This window comes from Jatropha curcas, chromosome 9 (genome assembly GCF_041381405.1).
Source record: "Jatropha curcas cultivar XTBG-Jc1 chromosome 9, XTBG_Jcur_1.0, whole genome shotgun sequence".
Classification (NCBI taxonomy): domain Eukaryota; kingdom Viridiplantae; phylum Streptophyta; class Magnoliopsida; order Malpighiales; family Euphorbiaceae; genus Jatropha; species Jatropha curcas.
Window position 1 is genome coordinate 24,455,646 of NC_143159.1, and position 22,385 is coordinate 24,478,030.

Here is a 22,385-nt window from a genome sequence, read left to right on the forward strand (position 1 = left end):
ATGGCCCTTCAAGCTGTTACGCAAAGAGCTCAGGTTCGTCGAACAGCAGAGTTTCACCCATCCGTGTGGGGTGACTACTTCATCAAGCATGTATCGGACAATAATGTAAAGCAATTGGCAATTTATTTTTACTTTCTCAAAATAAATGTTCAAATATCAATTAACTTCTATGAAATGGTTTGATTCTTTAGAAACAGTATGATTTTTGCTTCTTAAGATTTTCTGCAGATAGTGAGCGTTTGGAGTGAAGAAGCCGAAGTTCTTAAAAAAGAAGTGAGGGAAATGCTTAGCTCTGCTGCTGGTAAACCTTCAGAGCAACTCAACTTGATCGATGCAATTCAACGACTAGGCATTGCTTACCATTTTGAAGGACAAATAGAAGAAGCATTAAAACAAATTTATACTACTTATCAAAATCTGAATGATGATGACGATCTTTATACTGTTGCTCTTCGATTTCGGCTACTAAGACAAGAGGGTTATAATGTTTCAACTGGCAAGTCCCCCTACTTCCAATCCTTAAAAAAAACAAAAGAAAGAAAATAAAATATAATATTATGAGAAGAGGGTTATAATGTTTCAATTTTTTGTGGGTGGAACAGATGTTTTGAACAAGTTCAAGGATTCAGAAGGTAACTTTAAGGAATATCTAATCAAAGATGTGCGAGGTTTGTTAAGCTTGTATGAAGCTTCATATCTCAGTATACAAGGAGAAACCATACTAGATGAAGCTTTTGAGTTCACTAAAACTCACCTAATGGCAACCCAATTGAGTTCTTCTCTTTCTGATCAAGTTAGCCATGCCTTAAGGTGGCCTGCCCGTAGGGGCTTACCCAGGAAAGAGGCTTGGCATTACTTCTCTATCTACAAGCAACGCGAGGAACACAGCGAAACTCTGTTGAAGCTGGCTAAACTGGATTACAATATAGTACAAAAATTGCATCAGAAGGATATGAGCAGGGTCACAAAGTAAGCTATTTTAAAGGATTAAATACAAACTACTCCTCAGATCTGTCTTAATATGCACTATGGTCCTTATATTTAATGAGAATTATCATTTTTAGCCCATATATATACTCTACCTTCTCAAAAATTAAAGTGTTAAGCCATCAATAGATCACATAGACTAAAGTTATTGATCTTACAAAATTGAGGACCAAATTGCATATTCGAGCAAAACTAAAGGAGTGTTCTGTAATTAACAATTTTAAATAATTAAGAATCTCCATTGCAGAACCGTTTAGATAAGAAATAACAAGAAAAGAAATTAATTGAGTTGTGAATTTTCAGGTGGTGGATAGACTTGGATTTCACAACAAAGCTACCTTTTGCTCGAGACAGAGTGATCGAATGTTCGTTTTGGGCATTAGGAACATTTTCTGAGCCACACTTCGTTTTTGCTAGAAAAGTACTGTCTAAAGCTATGGCTATGGTGTGTGTAATGGATGATATCTATGAAGTGCATGGCACAATTGAGGAACTTGAGCTTTTCACCAAAGTGATTGAAAGGTTAATTTGTTAATTTAGTACACATCCCTTTACTAATTAGTTCATAAGCAAGGTTTACGAACTATAATTAATCTGTTTTTTTTTTTTAAATGTAATTTGACTTTCAGCTGGGATATTAGCATGAAAGACCAACTTCCAGATTACATGAAGGTGTATTTTGAAGCATTATTAGATTTTTATTCTGAAATAGAGGAAGAAACAACCAAGGAAGGAAGGTCTTTCTGTATTCATTATGCGAAAGAAGCGGTAAAACTTTCTTTTCTTACCAAACAAAATGATTACAAAATATTTTTATTTTACATTTTTCCTGAGTTTAATTTGCAGTTCTCACAATTAAACCCTTGCTAGATCATTAATCCGAATCATAAGTTTCAGTCCTAGAATATTAAAACTTAGATCATTTTGGTTCTGGTCCAATTCCAGCATTTGCGTTGATTTTAGGATGTTTGGCAATATTATCTGTTTTAAGTAGTGGTTAGCTATTAGCTTATAGCTGGTCGCTGTTTATTTAAGAGTTTAAATTAGAAGTGTTCGGTAAGAATAACTGTTTAATTTAAAATGATAAAAAATGGCATTAGTTATTTAATTAGTTGAATTCGGAGAAAAAAAAATATGGAGTATGATTATCAAAAAAAATTTAATTAAAATCTAAATGCTAAACGTTAGATATTTAACACTTCATAAAAAAACCCCTTCAACCTCTAAAAACTATTATAAAAGCTATAGTATCGATAGCTACAGTCAATAAAAATAAAATTTTGACTTCGTTAAAACGCTAAAAATTAGCTGCAAAGCTTTTGCCGAACAAAATTTTGGACATAGTCTGGGGAGGTCTAGTTCTTGTCTGGCTCCTTTGGTTTTTAATTTTGATTTGAAACCGAAATTTCTAGGCCAATTTTGCGCGAAATGGACCTACGACCATAAGTATTTGGTATAATAAATTATAAAATTTGATTTCATAATGTTAGAACAGTAAAATGAATATTTTTCTTCATGTTAATTAAATATGAAACACGAAATTTCGAATGAATTTGAAAAAATTTTGTAGCATTTAATTATACCAAATGAGGTTTAAATGGATGTTAACAGGATGAATGAAATTGCAGGTGAAGAAGCAAGTTGGAGCCTACAGAACTGAAGCAAGATGGTTCAACAATGATTATGTGCCAACATTTGAAGAATATATTTCTAATGCTGTGATTAGTTCTACTTATCCCATGTTGATAACCTTATCATTTTGTGCGATGGGTGAAGTTGCTTCAAAGCAAGTATTTGATTGGCTATTCACTGAACCTAAACTTCTATACACTGCGTCAGGTCTTGCAAGGCTCATAAATGACATTATGTCCCATGAGGTATGCCAAATTAGTAGTATCATAGCTATTTCACTTTAATGTTTCTTTTTATACTTCCACAAGTTGGTCCGTATCCGTATCTGTTTTTACAATCCATGGTGAACCCAACTAATCTTCATTCCCCTTTAATAACAAAGGTGCTGACCTGAGGGAGTTTAATACTTCACTTTAAAAATACATGAGGTGAGAAAATTTTATTTGAACTTGGTCATAATGACTAAAGACACATGAAGTGGATCTCATATTTGAAATCCACCCTATATATTACATATATATAGATATATGTATAAGTCCTAATTTTATAAGGATAGTATGGTGCTACAATTTCAGCAGACTTCAAACTCAAACTCATAAATCAATGCAGTACAAAGGCTCATCGAGGGCAACCTATATAGAGTAGAAAATAATTTGGGGGCAGGATAGATTCTTGTACAGTAATTTTACTGAAGTCCAATTAGAGAATTATTAAATTCTGCAATTTTTAATATATATGCAGTTTGAGCAAGAAAGGGGACATGTTGCTTCTGCAGTAGAATGTTGTATGAAGCAATATGGTGTGTCAAAGCAGGAAGCTTACGAAAAGCTGAATAAAATAGTTGCTAATATGTGGAAAGATCTGAACGAGGAGCTGATGAAAGAAATTGATATTCCAAAACCTATTCTAATGTGCATTCTGAACATTGTACGTGTAATGGATGTTGTGTACAAGGAAGAAGATAGCTATACCCACTCCAACACTTCTCTGAAGGATATTCTGGCTACCTTTTTAGTCAATCCTGTGGCTGTTTAAGCATTAATCAATTGCTTTGTGTTTCCGAAATGTAATTGGAGAATCGAATAAATGGTTGTGATGTGAAGTTCAATTTCATATTATGAATCTGAAAGTGATCGAATAAAGTTCAACCTGTCATATATTATGAATCTGAAAGTGATCTAATAAAGTTCAACCTTGTTCTGGATTTGGTTTTCTAAGTTTTGCTTAATTGCTAATTATGTATTTCTAATGATAATTAGTTTATATTAGTGAATATTGCATGTTGAGATTGTCTTTTAGATGAGTGGGTGATTGAAAGAAAGCTTTGAGGCATGAATAATCACTTTCTTTTAAGGATTTATTAAGGCTTAATGTATCAGAATATGAGAATATGAGAATAAATTTATAAGTATATATAATATTTGAGAGATGTGCAATTAAAACAATTAATAAGTTTTTTTTTTTTATTAAATGGATAATAATATAGCTATATTATCAATCCAAAAAATTACAGCCATTAGGATTTTTCATCTTTAAAATATAGATAATATGAAAATAAAATATGTAATTGAAAAAAAAATCATATTTTTATTAAATTAATTTTTATTATATGCTTGTGGCAAGTAACATAAATTTATGTTATGAAATTACTAGTTAGCACATTTATTTAAAAATTAAATTTTAATTTATGCAACATTAATTGGACAGACCGATGGAGTTTTTTTTTTAATTTTATAAGTGTCACATGATAATTTAAAAAAGATAAAAATATTTTTGCATCTGCAATTTTATCCTGAATTACAATTGAGAGTATTATTGCTACAAAAAGTCGAATTAAGGAAAAATTGACAAAAATATCAAAATAGGGTGAAATTGCAAATTTTAAATTGCCAGAATATTTTGATATATTAGGCAAGGATTTAATTACCCCCGCTTAATTGTTGCAAGGTCATAGCAATAATCCTCTCGGGATATAACAAAGATCAGGGTATCTACACGCGACAACCTTGAAGATATTCCTTAGAAATTTTGTAAGTCTTATTTACAAATGGATGACAAAGGAGAAGAAATTATTTTTCGGTCTTTGAATTGGTTATTATAAAACACTTATTTTTTGAGTAAAACCAAATTATTTTTGATTTGATTTGTAAACTTACTTCGGTTTTAAGTACAAGCTATTTTCAATTTTCAATTTTTACAGTTCGATTTGGTTCGGTTTGAAATCAAACCGCCCATTTGCGTACCCCTACTTTATGACACCTTTTCTATCAAAGCATTATATTTATGAAATGGAGCATATGTGGGGGTCTACATGATTGTACCATCTATCCTCTCATTTTATATTTAATTTCTGATACTTGCATTATTTTTTGTCTAATGTAATCATTTATGATTTTGTGAACCTTACGTGACCACACATCCATCTCAAAATTCATATCTCGAAAGCATTCAACACACTACTGTACAACATAAAAAAAACAAAAAAAAGAATTCAATAAAAAATATCTAATTTAATATGTAAGGATGATATAATATTTGTTACAAAATAAATTATGAAATTCACCTATCTAGACTTGGTCTATAGGTCCATCCATAAACCAAACAAACGTCAATGCAGGTTATGATGAATAATCTTCAACATAAAAATTGTCACAAACTCCATAGAATTCTAACACAAAGCCAAACCATAAATTAAGCTGTTCTTAATATACCACGTCCACACAATTAATAATGGGTGTAAATGAGCCAAGCTGGCTCGTGAATTATTCGAGCTTGGTTCGAAAAAAATTTGAAAAAGTTCGGCTTGAATCGAGTTTGAGCATTCTCATTTAGCAATCGAACTAAGCTTGAGGCTAATGATATTCAACTCGAAAGCTCGTACAGCCTTATCGAGCTTATATATATATAATAATATATATCCTAAAAATATTATATATAATAATATAATATTAATTTTAAAAATAATCGAATCAAATCGTAAAAAATAAAGGAAAATTTCAGAATTTTTAAAGAAAATACAATATTAAATAAAGAGAGTGTCTTGAAATTTCTCTTTATTTCGGTTTATATATATTCTTTGTTATTATATTTTTTTGAGGATAATTCTTTGTCATTATTAAATGAGTCATTTTTAGTTTTTGTATTACACATAATGAAGTCTTCAAACTTTGTTCTATCATTTAAAAAGAGTTAAACATATACCTAGTCAATCATGAAGAAAGTATCAGTAACACTCAGTATACGATAAAGATTTTAATCATAAAAAAGAAAGAAAAACAAGACCGTAAAAATCCTAAATCGAAACGTAAGCAAGAAGCATGAAGAATAGTTTTTTAGTGCTTTGCTTTTAGCAGACTCAATATTAATATAAGAAGAAGACAAGCACATAAAGACACATGAAGATGGCTAAATAATTAAATTTTTCATTAAAAAAATTTATAGCACTCTAAATTTTCCGAGAGATGTATTATGTGAATGTCATTTTTAAAGTCCTCAAAATTTAGTGTTTTCACATTGAATTCTTTTTTCTTTTACATTTTTTATTCATTAGAAGTTATATATTCGGAATAATAATATATGTTATAGAACATAAATAGTTCTCTTCTTTAAATATATTATAAATACTTTAATGTGAATTGAATTGGAGATTGAAACATTTAAATGCAGCTTCAACTTTAATCATTGTCTTAGAGGGTGAACATAAATTGGTTAAAAATCAAAAAATCAAATCAATAATAATTATTCACTTCGAGTAGTTTAATTATATTTTTAAGTCGTTTTAATTTCCGATTTTTTTGGCTCAATTATAGAAATAAACTAAATTTTCGCGAAGTCGAACCAAATTATTTAAATTGAATCAAATAAATAGGGGGAAAGAGAATATCATATTAGTTAGGATGAAAAGTTAATCTAGGAAGAAGGATTTTATGAAAACCTTCGTTTCTTTAATGAAATTTTTCATGAAAATCAATTCCTAAAACCATGCAAAGCCTCAATCTTTTGTTGAAGTGTTTGTTGCGTTTTATCAAGAATTGCAGAGAATTTTTTGATTCCTAAATCAAAAGTTGTAGCAATATTTGAAGAGAAAACGTGAATTTTTAGAAAATTGAGACATTGAGAGACCTTGAGAAAGAAGAGTAAACGAACAATTGTTGAAGAAGGGAGAGAAATTTTCTAAGAGAGCAGAGAGAAAAAGGTAAGTTAAAATAATGTTTTTAATTAGTTTAATAATAGAAATATATAATTTTAATTACTTAATTAAGCATTTATCTAATGTGTATAGATGTGTTATTATTACAAAAAATAAAATTTTAGATTTTTTAGTAAAAGTTGAAGGAAAATTTATGTATTCAACGTGTGTTAAAATCAACATTATCGAATTTATAATGACTTGGTCCTGCTTTATAAATTAGGGATAGTTCGACATATCATTGTGGTATGTAAAATGTTATAAATCCAAGTACTAACGACATTCGTTGGAGCGTCAACTCCTAATTAATTAACATAGGTACAGTTATTTATTCATAGGGATCCAAATCAAAACCTTTTGATCCACTTAAAAATTTATTTACTACTAGTACATAACGAGAGAAAGAGGAAGACAAAATGGAAGAATAAAATAAAGAAATTTGTTTGTATAGAAGAGAAAGAAAGGGCTCCACAATTATGTGGGTAGGTATACGTTTTTCAACTATATAATAAGTATTTAATTGATACCAATTTAGAAATTAAAGCGTCCAATAAAATAATTATGTAAGTTGAAATATTTAATAAGTGTAATTTTATAAGTTTAAATGTTTAATAGATCAAAATAAAAAATAAGAATACTATAAGACTAAAATAATAAAGTTTAGGGGTGAATTTATATATTTAGTGGATATTACTTATTCATTTAACTCAGAAATTTCATTAAATTAGACCTAGTAACATAGCCACACCCAAATACATATTTTAATTAATACCTTTTCTGGTTTTTCAATTTTAAAAAATTGAAAAATAGTTATGCTCTCTCCTGCTTATTAAATAATTCACCTATAACTGATTAATTTTCAACTTACCTCCCAAAAGTTTGAAGAGCAAAGTTGGACGAAAAACATTTTCTTAAAAAAAAAAAGAACAACCTTGAATAGTTCAACTGAAAAAACAAAAATTGGGTCCACCACTATAGTCCCTTCCTTTCAACATCATGCGTATACTACAAAAATCCAAAGATTTTGTCAATACATCCATTTGTATACAACTTCATGTCAGCACTGTGTGTATATATATATATATATATATATATATATACATGAACTAAGAAGCAGCACTAATAGATACACAGCAACAAGCATGGAAGACAAATATTTCTATTTGGTGATCTTTGTCCTTCCTTTCCTCTTTCTTGCCTTAAGAACAACAACAAAACAGAAAAGAAAGGCACCGCCAAGCCCATTTTCTCTTCCAATTATAGGCCATCTGCACCTCATCAAACTTCCCATGCATCAAACACTTCATAATCTTTCCCAAAAATATGGCCCAATCATCTCTCTCCGATTTGGTTCCCAGAAAGTAATGGTTATATCATCACCATCAGCTGTTGAAGAATGCCTCGCTAAAAACGACATCGTTTTTGCAAATCGTCCCCCGTTTACTCTATCCAAGTACGTAGGTTACGACAACTCTACTCTCTCAACATCCTTTTATGGAGACCATTGGCGCAACCTTCGCCGCATAGGCATGCTTGAAGTTTTCTCCTCGAATCGCCTGAATGCGTTCTCGGGCATTCGACGAGAAGAAATCAAGTTTTTCCTAAAGAAACTGTATGATATCTCAAGTAATGGTTTTGCTAAGGTAGAGTTGAAACCACTGTTGATGGAGCTAACGTTTAATATGATTATACGAATGATAGCCGGAAAACGGTATTATAGTGAGGAGACGACAGGAAAGGAGAAAGAAGAGGCAAAGCAATTTAAAGAAACGATAGAAGAGACTTTTGAATATGCAGGAGCCTCATATTTGGGAGATTTCTTGCCTATTTTGCAGTGGATTGATTATGGGGGATTTTTGAAAAGAGCGGAACGACTTGGTAAAAGAACTGATAGTCTATGGCAAAGTTTTATCGATGAACATAGAAAGAAAGAAATAAAGAACACCATGATTAGCCATCTGCTTTCTTTGCAAGAATCAGAACCAGAATATTATACAGATGAAGTTATTAAGGGTCTTATTCTGGTGAGTGATTTTAACTAATATTTCTATATTTTTTTTTTCTGCATCCATGTTTTCTTGCTTTAAGTTTTATGTGAAGCCATTCTCATTAGTTTTTGCATTGAAGACTTGTTCCATTCGCATGCATAGTGTTTTTATTAGTAGAATTTTAATTGCTTAGACTATATCCATGGGTGCATTCATTGAGCAAATCAATGAAAAATAAGTTGAGGGCTTCATTATAAAATATGGAATTTACTTATATAAAACCGAGTCAATGAACTGATCTATGAACCGAACCAATGAAAATAGAATTTTTATTGAAATGATAGAATGTCTGACCACACATTGCAAAGGATTGATAAAGAGGAACAATTTTTAAAAACTTTCTATTTTAATTGGTTTTGGTTTAGGCAGTATTTTCCATGAAATATATTTTTTTTTATCAGCAAAATTATTAATTTTATTATTAATAACTAGGAAAAACTTAACAAATCTAAGCAATCTAACCCAAGCCATCAAATTTACCCTATACACCCAAGTCTTAACTTGAAAATGTTATGTGAAAAAATCTAGTATAATTTCATGATATATGAAAAAAACCTCATTAAAAGACCTGTTATCACTTTTCGCGAGCTGTGAAAATTAAAAGTAGAACATAATCATAATTAAAACGAAAGAGAACCTATAACCAAGTTATAAAAGGATTTAATGCCTATAACCAAGCAATCTGCAAAAGAGTTTCTCTCATTTATGTGTCTGAAGCTAACATGAACCATAGAAGAAATTAGAGAATCTAGCTTATCAAAGTGTTCCCACCACCTCCAAGGGCGTTTTTCTTTGTTTAGCACGGAGTCTTTGAATCTGATTCGATCACCAAAGGTTTAAAAACATAATTTATCTATAAAAGATTATCTCTTAACATTTATTTAAACACTGCTAAAACACGTAACAGTACCACCACAACTAGTAGCTATTAAAATAAATAATATTAAAAACATTAATAAGTGCATTATCAAGTGCTTTTATTGTCTATATTCATATGCATTTTTGGGTTATTTATGTGCTTAATTCACTTTGTTAGACAATTTTTACCAATTAGATATTATTTTAGTTGCATTTGGAGTAATATGATTAAATTGGTAAAATTCCAAGCATTTTTTTATCTTGACCCTTGTTCGGTTTTTCAGGGATATCTGGAGTTGTAGACCTTCAAATTGGATTCCGTTTGATTTTCTGGAAAGATGAAATAAAGTTCTACAATTGTCAAAGAGGAATCAGAAGCTAATTCAGTCTCAATATTGATCAAATTCAGCTCTGAATTTTGAAGCTATGTGTTGTATAACTGAGCACAACCTGTTCTGTTGTGGACTTCATATCTGGAGTTCCAAGTGTCCAAACTAACTCAGCTCAGGCCCATTGAATTCTTAGAAGACAGCCCTACAGTTGTTGAGAAGACAATTAAATGAAATGAAGTCGTTTTGGTCTTCAAAAACGTCATAGAAGATTAACGTTTTGAGCAGAAATATCGGCTTCAACCTGATCTGGTTTTTAGGTCGTATCTTCTGCTGTGAGTGTCCGTTTTGGGCGAGCCTTAGTTCGTTAGAAAGATGAGAAGGAGATCTGCAAGTTTGTTGAAGAAGTCAGAATCAAATTCGAAGAGGAAGATGCTGAGAAACAGGGGAGAAATCAGAACAGCAAATATTTTCTGTTTACTGCTTTTGAATTTCCCAATGGATTAGGGATTCTTTTTCCTTTTGGAGGTGTTATATAAGGAGTGATTCTACAGCAGCGAGGAGGCACGTTTTTCTTCTCTTAGTTCATCTATTAATCTAGTAATTTAAATTTGGTGGAACCGATAAACATCAAATTTTTGGCGCCGTTGCCGGGGACTGAAAGATTATTATATTTTGTGTCTTTATTTTGTTAAAATAGTTTTCTTACCTTTGTGTAGTGTTGTGGTTTCAGGTTTTGGTAAAATTTGTAGAATTGAAGGAGAATTGAAGTCATTTGGTTTATGACAAGAAGTTCTCAATCTGGTGAAATTATTTTTGATCCTGAAGTAGAAAAAACAGCTAAACGTTTGAGAAAATTAGCTAAAAAAGCTAAACAAGCTAATTTGAGTCAAGCCTCATCTGAACGGACGATTACTGATAGTTCAAACAATTCTCCAAGAGAATCAATTTCAGATTCAGAATCTAAAATTGATACCATGGCTGCCAGAACCTTGAAAGAATTGGCTACACCTGACCTAAATCAGCAACCTTTGTGCATTCAATTTCCTACTTTAGATGTTGCTTTTGAATTAAAATCTGGTCTAATCCATTTGTTGCCTAAATTTCATGGACTTTCAGGTGAGGATCCGCATAAACATTTGAAGGAGTTCCATGTGGTGTGTTCTAGCATGAAGCCTCAAGGAGTTTCAGAAGAGCAAATTAAGCTTCGAGCTTTCCCTTTCTCATTGGAAGACAAAGCTAAGGACTGGTTGTATTACCTTCCTTCTGGATCGATTAATTCATGGAATGAGATGAAGCGAATATTTTTAGAGAAGTATTTTCCTACATCTCGGGCTGCCAACATAAGGAAAGACATTTGTGGCATTCGGCAATATAGTGAAGAGAGTTTATATGAGTATTGGGAGCGGTTTAAGAAACTTTGTGCAAGCTGTCCCCATCATCAAATTACTGAGCAGCTGTTGATCCAATATTTTTATGAGGGACTTATGCCGATGGATCGAAATATGATAGATGCTGCTAGTGGAGGTGCTTTAGTTGACAAGACACCGGAAGATGCAAAAAGATTAATTGCTAACATGGCAGCAAATTCCCAGCAGTTTGGAATGAGAATGGATCACACGTCTAAGAAGGTTAATGAGGTAAGTACGTCTAATCTCGAGAAACAAATTTCAGATTTAACTTCTTTGGTTAGACAAATTGCTGTAGGAAATATGCAAGCTGTTAAAACATGTGGAATTTGCATGGTTCCTGGTCATGCTACTGATATGTGTCCTACACTTCAAGAGGATGAACTAGTGCAGCAAGCCAATGCAGTAGGAAATTTTGGGCAGCAACAACGCAGGTATGATCCCTATTCTAATTCTTATAATCCGGGATGGCGAGACCACCCGAATTTGAGTTATGGAAATCAGCCAATGCAAAATCGCTATCAGCAGCAAAGACCACAAGTGAATCAACCATCTTCTTCCTCTCAAAATCAAGGTATGTCACTTGATGATATTGTTAAAGCTTTGGCTACTAATACACAACAGTTTCAGCAGGAAACTAGGACTAGTATTCATAATATAGAGAAGCAGATTGGTCAGTTAGCTTCATCTGTGAGCAAACTTGAAGCTCAAAATTCTGGTAAGCTTCCATCGCAATCTGTGATTAATCCTAAAGAAAATGCTAGTGCTATACTTTTGCGAAGTGGGAGAGAAGTTAATAATCAGGTTGTAAAAGAGTCAACAAAGAAGCACAAGCAAGGTTCAAAGGATTTTGATATTCCTGAAGTTGAGGTAAATTCTAAACTTAATGATGCTAATAATTTTGTTATTCCTCCTCCATTTCCTAGTAGGTTGGCCAAGACAAGGAAGGAAGAACAAGAGAAAGAGATTTTGGAGATGTTCAGGAAGGTAGAGGTTAATATACCGTTACTTGATGCAATCAAGCAAATTCCTAGGTATGCTAAATTCCTTAAGGAATTATGTACTACAAAGCGAAAGTTTAGAAATAATGAAAAAGTTACCGTTGGGGAAAATGTGTCGGCATTCATTCAAAGAAAATTACCTCCAAAGTGTAAGGATCCAGGTTCGTTTTCTATCCCATGTAGAATAGGTGATTCTAAAATTGAGAAAGCAATGGCAGATTTGGGAGCATCTATTAATGTCATGTCGCATTCTGTTATTCAAACTTTGAATTTAAATGCTTTGAAGGAAACTAGTGTTATTATTCAATTGGCTGATCGTTCTAATGCGTACCCGATGGGTGTAGTTGAGGATGTTTTGGTGCAGGTTGGACAATTAATTTTTCCAGCAGATTTTTATATTTTGGATATGGGGGAAAGTGTTTCCACATCAAATTCTGCATTGATTTTATTTGGTAGACCTTTCTTAAAAACTGCCAAGACTAAAATTGATGTGGATGCTGGCACTTTAACCATGGAATTTGATGAGGAAGTAGTTAAATTTAATATTTTTGATGCTATGAAACATCCTGTTGATGAGCATTCTGTTTTTTCTCTTGATGTAATTGATTCATGTGTGCAGAATGTCGTTGAGTTGAGCAAGGAGGATGAGTTAGAAGTAATGATTAGTCAAGGAATTTATAAAGAAAGTACAAACCAGCCCCTAAGTGCAGAAATTCAAGATGCAGTAATGGAATTGCACTCATTACCATTAGTTCCAAAAAGGTACAAGGTTTCTAGGATTGATTTACCTAATCATACAAAATTTTTGCCTTCTATTATAGATGCACCAGTTCTTGAACTCAAACCATTACCGGAGCATTTGAAGTATATTTACTTGGGAGATAATGATACACTTCCAGTTATCATTTCAAGTAAGTTAACTAAGATTGAAGAAGAAAGGTTGACAAGAGTTCTAAGAATACATAAGGAAGCAATTGGATGGACATTGGCTGACATCAAAGGTATAAGCCCATCGGTGTGTATGCATAGGATTTTGTTAGAAGATGATGCTAAGCCAAGTAGAGAAGCTCAAAGGAGGCTGAACCCACTGATGATGGAAGTTGTGAAGAAGGAGATTTTGAAGCTATTAGATGCTGGGGTGATTTACCCAATTTCAGACAGTAAATGGGTAAGCCCAGTTCAAGTCGTGCCAAAGAAATCAGGAGTTACGGTTGTAGCAAATCAAGATAATGAGCTGGTTCCAACACGGATTCAGAATGGATGGCGTATGTGCATAGACTACCGCAAGTTAAACTTTTCAACTAGAAAGGACCACTTCCCATTACCATTCATTGATCAGATGCTTGAGCGGTTTGCAGGTAAGTTTTATTTCTGCTTTCTTGATGGTTTTTCGGGGTATAATCAAGTTGTGATAGCACCAGAGGATCAAGAGAAGACTACTTTCACTTGTCCTTTTGAAACTTTTGCATTTAGAAGAATGCCCTTTGGACTTTGTAATGCACCGGCAACATTTCAGAGATGTATGGTCAGCATATTCTCAGATTTTATTGATAATTGCATTGAAGTTTTCATGGATGATTTTACAGTGTATGGTGATTCATTTGATGCATGTTTACATAATTTAAATTCTGTTCTTGAACGATGCATTGAGAAAAATCTGGTTTTGAATTATGAGAAGTGCCACTTTATGGTAGACCAAGGAATTGTTTTAGGGCATGTTGTTTCTAATAGAGGCATTGAGGTAGACAAGTCAAAGGTTGATTTAATTGTGAATTTACCATACCCCACAACTGTGAGGGAATTGCGTTCTTTCCTTGGTCATGCAGGTTTCTATCGAAGGTTTATCAAGAATTTTTCCAAGATAGCAGTACCTTTATCTAGACTATTGCAGCAGGATGTTAAATTTGAGTTTTGTGAAGAATGTAAGGAGGCTTTTAACAAGTTAAAGTCAGCACTGACGACACCTCCTATTATTCAAGCTCCTAATTGGTCTATACCATTTGAAATTATGTGCGATGCAAGTAATTATGCGGTGGGGGCTGTTTTAGGGCAGCGTGAGGAAAAGCTTTTTCATGTGATTTATTATGCATCCAGGACATTGAACTCTGCACAACGCAATTACTCCACAACTGAAAAAGAGTTCTTAGCTATTGTTTTTGCTTTAGATAAATTCCGGTCATACTTGCTTAATTCTAAAGTGATTGTTTTTTCTGATCATGCAGCTTTAAAGTTTCTCTTAGCAAAGAAGGAAGCAAAGCCAAGACTAATTAGATGGATTCTTCTTTTACAAGAATTTGATCTACAAATCAAGGATAAGAAAGGTGCTGAGAATTTGGTAGCTGATCATTTGAGCAGGTTGGTGAGACAAGAGGATCCAATTCCTTTACAAGAATTATTTCCTGATGAGCAATTGTTTAAATTACAAGGTATGATCCCGTGGTATGCTGATTTGGTGAATTATTTGGTTACTAAGACTATGCCTTCTGATTTAAGTAGAGCTAAAAAAGAAAAATTGAAGAGTGAATCTAAGTATTATGTATGGGATGAACCATATTTATGGAAATTTTGTTCTGATCAAATTATTAGGAGATGCATCCCTGATAATGAGATTGAATCAATTCTTGTTTTTTGTCATTCATTTGCATGTGGTGGTCATTTTGGACCTAAGAGAACAGGTAGAAAGATAGTGGATTGTGGTTTTTATTGGCCTACCATTTTTCGTGATGCATATATTTTCTGTAAAAATTGTGAACAGTGTCAAAGAACAGGAAGTATATCTCGAAGGAATGAGATGAGTCAGACCCCAATACTTGTATGTGAAATTTTTGATGTGTGGGGAATCGATTTTATGGGTCCATTTCCTTCTTCTTTTGGTTTTACTTATATATTACTTGCTGTTGATTATGTTTCCAAATGGGTGGAAGCTAAAGCCACCAGAACTGATGATTCTAAAGTTGTTATAGATTTTGTCAAGTCAAATATTTTCAGCAGGTTTGGAATTCCTAGAGCTTTAATCAGTGACAGAGGCACTCATTTTTGCAATAGAGCTGTGGAGGCATTATTAAAGAAATATGGTGTTTTTCATAGAGTTTCTACAGCCTATCATCCTCAAACAAGTGGGCAAGCTGAGGTATCAAACAGAGAGGTGAAGTCTATCCTAGAGAAGATGGTGAAGCCAAATAGAAGGGATTGGAGCCTTAGACTTCATGATGCTTTGTGGGCTTACAGGATAGCCTGTAAGACACCCATAGGTATGTCCCCTTACAGGTTGGTTTTTGGTAAGATGTGTCACCTTCCTGTTGAGATAGAACATAAGGCTTTTTGGGCTGTTAGAAATTGTAATTTTGAGTTAGATGCTGCTGGTGTGGAAAGAAAGTTACAATTGCAGGAGTTAGAGGAGATTCGTCTTGATGCTTATGAAAATTCTAAGATTTATAAGGAAAAGACAAAAGCATTTCATGATAAACTAATTTTAAAAAAGGAGTTTGTGGTTGGGCAAAAAGTTTTATTGTATAATTCTAGATTAAAGTTAATGCCCGGTAAGTTGCGTTCTCGTTGGATTGGTCCGTTTATTGTTACTAATATGTTTTCTTATGGTGCTGTTGAGATTCAAAGTTTAGAAACTAAGAAGGTGTTCAAAGTCAATGGCCATAGACTCAAGCCATTTTATGAAGGCTTCCAAGAGCATTCACTGGAAGAAATCAAATTGAGTGATCCAATTTATTTAGAGTGAAGAAGATGTTGTGACCATGTCGAGCTAACGACGATAAAAAAAGGCGCTTTGTGGGAGGCAACCCAAATTTTTGCTTTATTTTATTTATTTATTTATTTGCAAATAAATAATGTCATCTTCCTCCTTTTGCTATATATTTATTGTCTGGATTCTTTTAGTTACTCTACCCAGGTATGTTTTTTGATATTCCTTTCGGATTGTTTTGGTTCTGTTGCAAATTATACAGGTTTGAGGAAATTCTGAAATTGGGATAAATGTTCTGTGAATGATTAAATGGTGTATTTGTGATCAAGTTTTTTGTTGAGTTAGTAGATTCAGTCTTATATAGGTTTGTGCTAGTCAATAATGGTAAATATGACTGAATACTGATAGGAAATTCTGCTTTTATTCATTGACTTGATTACATACACTGAAACTGCACTGCTATTATTCTGTTCTCATATTATTGCTGATATTGGATTTTAGTTGGTATATTAGGCATTTTTAGTTTTCTTAGGTTTGTGCAGATTCCTAAAAATTTAAAGTTCCTAAGAGATTAGTTGATTTGTTAGTTCTCTGCTATTTCCTTGAGTTAATTATTGACTCGGAAACGGTTAAGCTTGTGTTGATAATTTATGCCTAAATTTTGAATGATGTTAGGATTTGAACATTGTAAATGAACTGATTTTCAGGTGCAGGGCTAGATAGGTAACAAGTGTTGCATATGGTTGATATTGTTAATAATTTTGGTCGAAAAAGTGACCAGCCATTCACTTGTTTGCTTGTTTGTCTGGCTTGTGTTTTGCATTTTATTCTGTAGCAGGTACCCTTTACCGGACAACAGCTTGGCATTTGGTTGCAATTTATTTGATGAGTAAATTTCAGCGAAACAGGTCAGTTTTCTATTACTCTTGAGACCTTCCTCTTGTGATTTAATTGTGATTTGTCCACATTGAGGACAATGTGTAAAGTAAGTGTGGGGAAGGGATTTATTATTAGGGGTGTTTTTTTTTTATGGCATATTGCTGAAATTTTGAGCTTTCTTTTGTTAAATAGCTATTGCCATACAACTTATTTTGCTCATTTGTTTCTGCTGCCATTTGATTATGACTGGTTGAGTTAGATGTTAGGCACTTATCCCATGAATTTTGAGTAAAATTTTTGTTTGATTAATGATTTGAGATGATTTTTGGGATTACTCCAAGGGTTTATTGTGTCCTTTAAGTAAGACTTGAAACTCTAATTTTTACGAAAAACTAAAGTTGCAAAGAATTTTATTCTTGGGTTTGAACAGTCCTTTGAACTAGGTTGAAAAGCAATTTCAATTAGTCTAACTAAGTCACTTTGACTGTTTTTGACTCTTGTGCATTTTTGAATAATTTGTTAAATTTTTTACTCTTTTAGTCTTAGAATTTGAGGCTTGAGTTTAATTTTTATTGAGCTAAATTTTGACCGTTACTTCTAGAATTCTTGGTAGGATACCTAGGTACAAATATGAGCCTTTTATGTGTATGTGTTTTTGAGTCAAGAGAAAAGTCGAAATGAGTCAACAAGTGTAAGACTTGTAGCAGTCGGATCGCTTCGCTGCCCAATAATGGGTAAAGAGCAGTGCTAGTAGCCACTTGAGCTCGTGACTTCATATACCCGTAAGCGGGTACCATTGATGACAACTCAAGCACACGATAAATGCTCAAGCTTCTTGAAAAAAAAAAAATAGCGTATGTTGAAAAAGGAGTCGGTGAAAAAAAAAAAAAAAAAAAAGAAGAAAGAAAGAAAGAATAAAGAGCTTTCTTTTGTTTTTATTTAGTCTTTGCATGTATGGTCGCGATGAATTTTTGTACTTTGGTGAGTTACCAAATAATTCTTTGAGGAACGGTTATCAACTTTTTGTTGCATGTGCTTAATTTTATATATTCAAGCCTTGGATTTTATGTTTAGGAGAGTCTAAATTCGACTTATTAGTCTTGCTTGCACTTCATTCAAACTTAGTCAATTTAACTTTGCTTAGTAATTGACTTTATTTTTCCGATTGTTCTCATAAGGATTGTTTAGGGTCGAGAAGAGTTCTTTCCTTTATGTTTAAGCTATGTTTTGTTGAGTTTTAAGTCATGCTTGAGGACAAGCATGGATTAAGTGTGGGGAAGTTTGATAAGTGCATTATCAAGTGCTTTTATTGTCTATATTCATATGCATTTTTGGGTTATTTATGTGCTTAATTCACTTTGTTAGACAATTTTTACCAATTAGACATTATTTTAGTTGCATTTGGAGTAATATGATTAAATTGGTAAAATTCCAGCATTTTTTTATCTTGACCCTTGTTCGGTTTTTCAGGGATATCTGGAGTTGTAGACCTTCAAATTGGATTCCGTTTGATTTGCTGGAAAGATGAAATAAAGTTCTACAATTGTCAAAGAGGAATCAGAAGCTAATTCAGTCTCAATATTGATCAAATTCAGCTCTGAATTTTGAAGCTATGTGCTGTATAACTGAGCACAACCTGTTCTGTTGTGGACTTCATATCTGGAGTTCCAAGTGTCCAAACTAACTCAGCCCAGGCCCATTGAATTCTTAGAAGACAGCCCTACAGTTGTTGAGAAGACAATTAAATGAAATGAAGTCGTTTTGGTCTTCAAAAACGTCATAGAATATTAACGTTTTGAGCAGAAATATCGGCTTCAACCTGATCTGGTTTTTAGGTCATATCTTCTGCTGTGAGTGTCCGTTTTGGGCGAGCCTTAGTTCGTTAGAAAGATGAGAAGGAGATCTGCAAGTTTGTTGAAGAAGTCAGAATCAGATTCGAAGAGGAAGATGCTGAGAAACAGGGGAGAAATCAGAACAGCAAATATTTTCTGTTTACTGCTTTTGAATTTCCCAATTGATTAGGGATTCTTTTTCCTTTTGGAGGTGTTATATAAGGAGTGATTCTACAGCAGCGAGGAGGCACGTTTTTCTTCTCTTAGTTCATCTATTAATCTAGGTTTTTGTTCTTTATTCTTTGTTTTTGGTGATTGGAAGCCATAATTATGAGTGGCTAATTTCTTTACACCAATTCAAGGGATTTATCATCCTTGCACTTTTGTGAGACTCGGGTTTTAAATGAGTAGTTTATTCTTGAATATCTGTTGTTTCTTGTTCTTATTGAGTTGATTCTATTGAATTCTTTGCTAAAAAAGCCTATTAGTGAATTGTTTGGTAGGATTAAGTGCTATTTCAGATTTCATAATCGGTAATTGTTATGAAAGTTTGAATGTTAGTAGCAATTAGGTATTACTGATTATATTTTAGGTTTTCAGTAATAATCTATAGAGACAATAGGGTTGAATTAAATGGTTTATGCTTTATAAATTGTTGTTCAAGTTTAACTACTTCCTGATTCTTAATGCTTTTATTAAATTGAAAGGGATTGTTTAATACCTGATCGTTTAATAATTAGAGTTAATGAGGGTGCTGGGCTCAAGTTAACGAAATAGGGGAGTTTTGGGAATTTATCATGCTTTTTGATAAATTTCAGTTAAGTATTCAAAGAGTAATTAAATCATAAGTTGTCTGTGATCAATTGTGCATTGGATTAGAAATCACCTTGAATTGGTTTTTCATCAATTTGCATTACTACTTTAGTTTAATTAATTAATTTTCTTTTTGAACTGTTAAGTTGAATTTTTCACAAACAAACCCCCCCCTTCTTTTTAAACACAAAAATTAAGATTTCAGTCTCTAAGGTTCGACCTGAATTCACCACTTTTACAGTTAAATTCAGTAATTTAAATTTGGTGGAACCGACAAACATCAAACATAATTTAATTTTTATAAGGTAAAATATATTTCTTAGAATGTAGATAAAAAATATATAGAAAAACAAAACAATTATAGCATAATTGAAATCCTAAATAGTAAAGAATTAACTAAACTAGCATATACATACAAAAGGAGCACGCCAATGTCTGTACTCACATATATAATAAAAATGATTGATGCAAGTTGTTGAAATTTATTAGTAAAATATCCTAATTATAATAAGTTAAGCACAATAAACAAATATAATGTTGAGTCACACTCACATTACTCATACATAATTTGATCAAAGTTTGAATTTATATATATATATATATATATATATATATATATATAGATTTATTAGCCACCCCATGGCGGCTTATGTAGTTTCATATACTACAGTCGAAACAATGACGTACATGCTAACTATCAACCCCAATTACTGGGAATTAAATATTGCTAATTCAAAACAATAATTTATGTACTTTGGTGTTTAATATTTTGGTCATATACACTTAGGTTATGGGTTGAATTCAACACTCAAAAATCACTATATATATAATCAAATTCGAGTTGTAATTGATTTGATCAAATCAAAACTGGTTTACAGTTCAATCAACCAGTTGAATCGACCGATTTAATTTGAGTTGAAAAACTATTCTCATATTACATGGAGGAAAAAAAAAATACTGGGATAAAGTGAAGGGATAGTTTGGTCACAAAAATTAGTTGTTTAATTTTGTGTAATTCATTTGGAAATTCTACATATTTAATTATTAGCTTTTAATTTAGCTATATTCAATTTTACAAAATTTTTTAGAACTTGAAATTTTCATTTTTTTTAAAATATAAAAATATAAATTTTCAAATAAATTCCAATACGACTTTAACATGAAGTGTACAAAATTTAACGAAATTCATTTATTACAAACAAACAATAGAGTGTTTTTAAGTAAATGTGACCTTACTATGGGGTTTAAATTCAAAATTCTCACTTCTAAAGATAACTCGAGTACCACTTAGTTAAAACTCATTGTTTAATATGTATGTTATATTTAAAGAATATGCACATTTATTTATATCACACATTTTTTTATAGTTTATTTTGAAAATCAATGATATCTTAACTTGTTAATATATACCCCAAGTACATAATTTTCTTTCTTCTTTCTATAATTAATATCGTCAAATGTTTATGCATTACAATTTATGAGATTTAATTATCATTCGTTACATTTATATAATAATTGATAAGAAATAAATAAATTTTTAATTTAGTATAATTTTGTAATTGGCTCTACTATACCATGGATAATTATATTTTTTTTATGATTTATGAAGATGTCTATTGGATTGAAATAATATTATGAGCTACATATAAGAGGATTAACCCCTCCGTTAGCTTATCAAATCGGTGAAAATTTTCTAACAAATTGGTGAAAATTTTTGTAAACAAAATGACTCGAACCTAAGACTTCTCACATTTATAAAAATACTAATTAGACCACACTTAATTAGTTGGTAACTATATTTATATAACAAGTTATTACAATTTCTATTGTAGGATATTGTATTTGGTGGGACTGAAGCAACAGCCATTACAATAGAATGGGCAATGTCAAATTTACTTAATCACCCTGAAATTCTGGAGAAGGCAAAGAAAGAGTTGGACACAAAGATCGATGATAAAGAAAGCTTGATGGATGAAACTGTTGTTTCTAAATCACCATATCTTCAAAGTATTATAACAGAAACCCTAAGATTGCATCCACCAGGTCCACTCCTTATTCCACATTTATCATCTCAAGAGTGTAATGTTGGAGGGTACAGTGTTGAACCCAATACAATGCTGCTTGTTAATGCTTGGGCTGTACATAGAGACCCCAAGTTATGGGATGACGCAGCTAAATTTAAGCCTGAGAGATTTGAGAGTGGAACTAATCAAGGTATTGAAGCCAACAAGTTGTTGCCTTTTGGGTTAGGAAGGAGGTCATGTCCTGGGATTGGTTTAGCCAACCGGGTTCTAGGGTTTGGTTTAGGGTCTTTGATTCAGTGCTTTGAATGGAGAAGGGTAAGTGATCTGGAAATTGATATGTCTGAAGGGATTGGAATCACCATGCCCAAAGCTCAGCCATTAGTGGCCATGTGCAAGGCACGTGATATCATGACGAAAGCCCTATCTTCTTCTCCATGAAGCTTGACTTACTTCTTGGAATGTTGTGATATAAAGCAAGTTCTTGTGTGTTAATTTGTAATAATGACTTTTACATTATGAATGTTAAGATGTATGAGTTCGGTTCTCGCGTTCTTCCTGTTCAGTTCTTATTCTCTGTCTTTCTATTTTTCTCTTATTTATTCTCACCCTCTTTATAATGTTAATTAAAAAAAATATATATTTGGCTCTCTTTGCATGGTTTGATTAAATTCGAAGGTTCGCTGGATT

General features: G+C 32.3%; 1 protein-coding gene, 1 non-coding gene and 1 pseudogene across 2 annotated transcripts; 2 read left to right on the forward strand and 1 right to left on the reverse strand.

Annotated features, from left to right (window-relative positions):
• On the forward strand, positions 1–3,654 carry LOC149493868 (putative terpene synthase 3). Its single transcript, XM_089726397.1, has 7 exons — positions 1–105; positions 229–496; positions 603–969; positions 1,291–1,509; positions 1,617–1,755; positions 2,616–2,864; positions 3,361–3,654. The coding sequence occupies exons 1-7, from the start codon at positions 1–3 to the stop codon at positions 3,652–3,654; spliced, it is 1,641 nt and encodes a 546-aa protein (XP_089582523.1).
• Positions 3,655–7,950: 4,296 nt separating this feature from the next.
• Positions 7,951–22,136, forward strand: LOC149493869 (cytochrome P450 81Q32 pseudogene; annotated as a pseudogene).
• On the reverse strand, positions 11,384–11,490 carry LOC149493870 (small nucleolar RNA R71). The gene has a single exon (XR_016322746.1). It is a non-coding gene; the product is annotated as a small nucleolar RNA R71 (small nucleolar RNA).
• Positions 22,137–22,385: the final 249 nt, after the last annotated feature.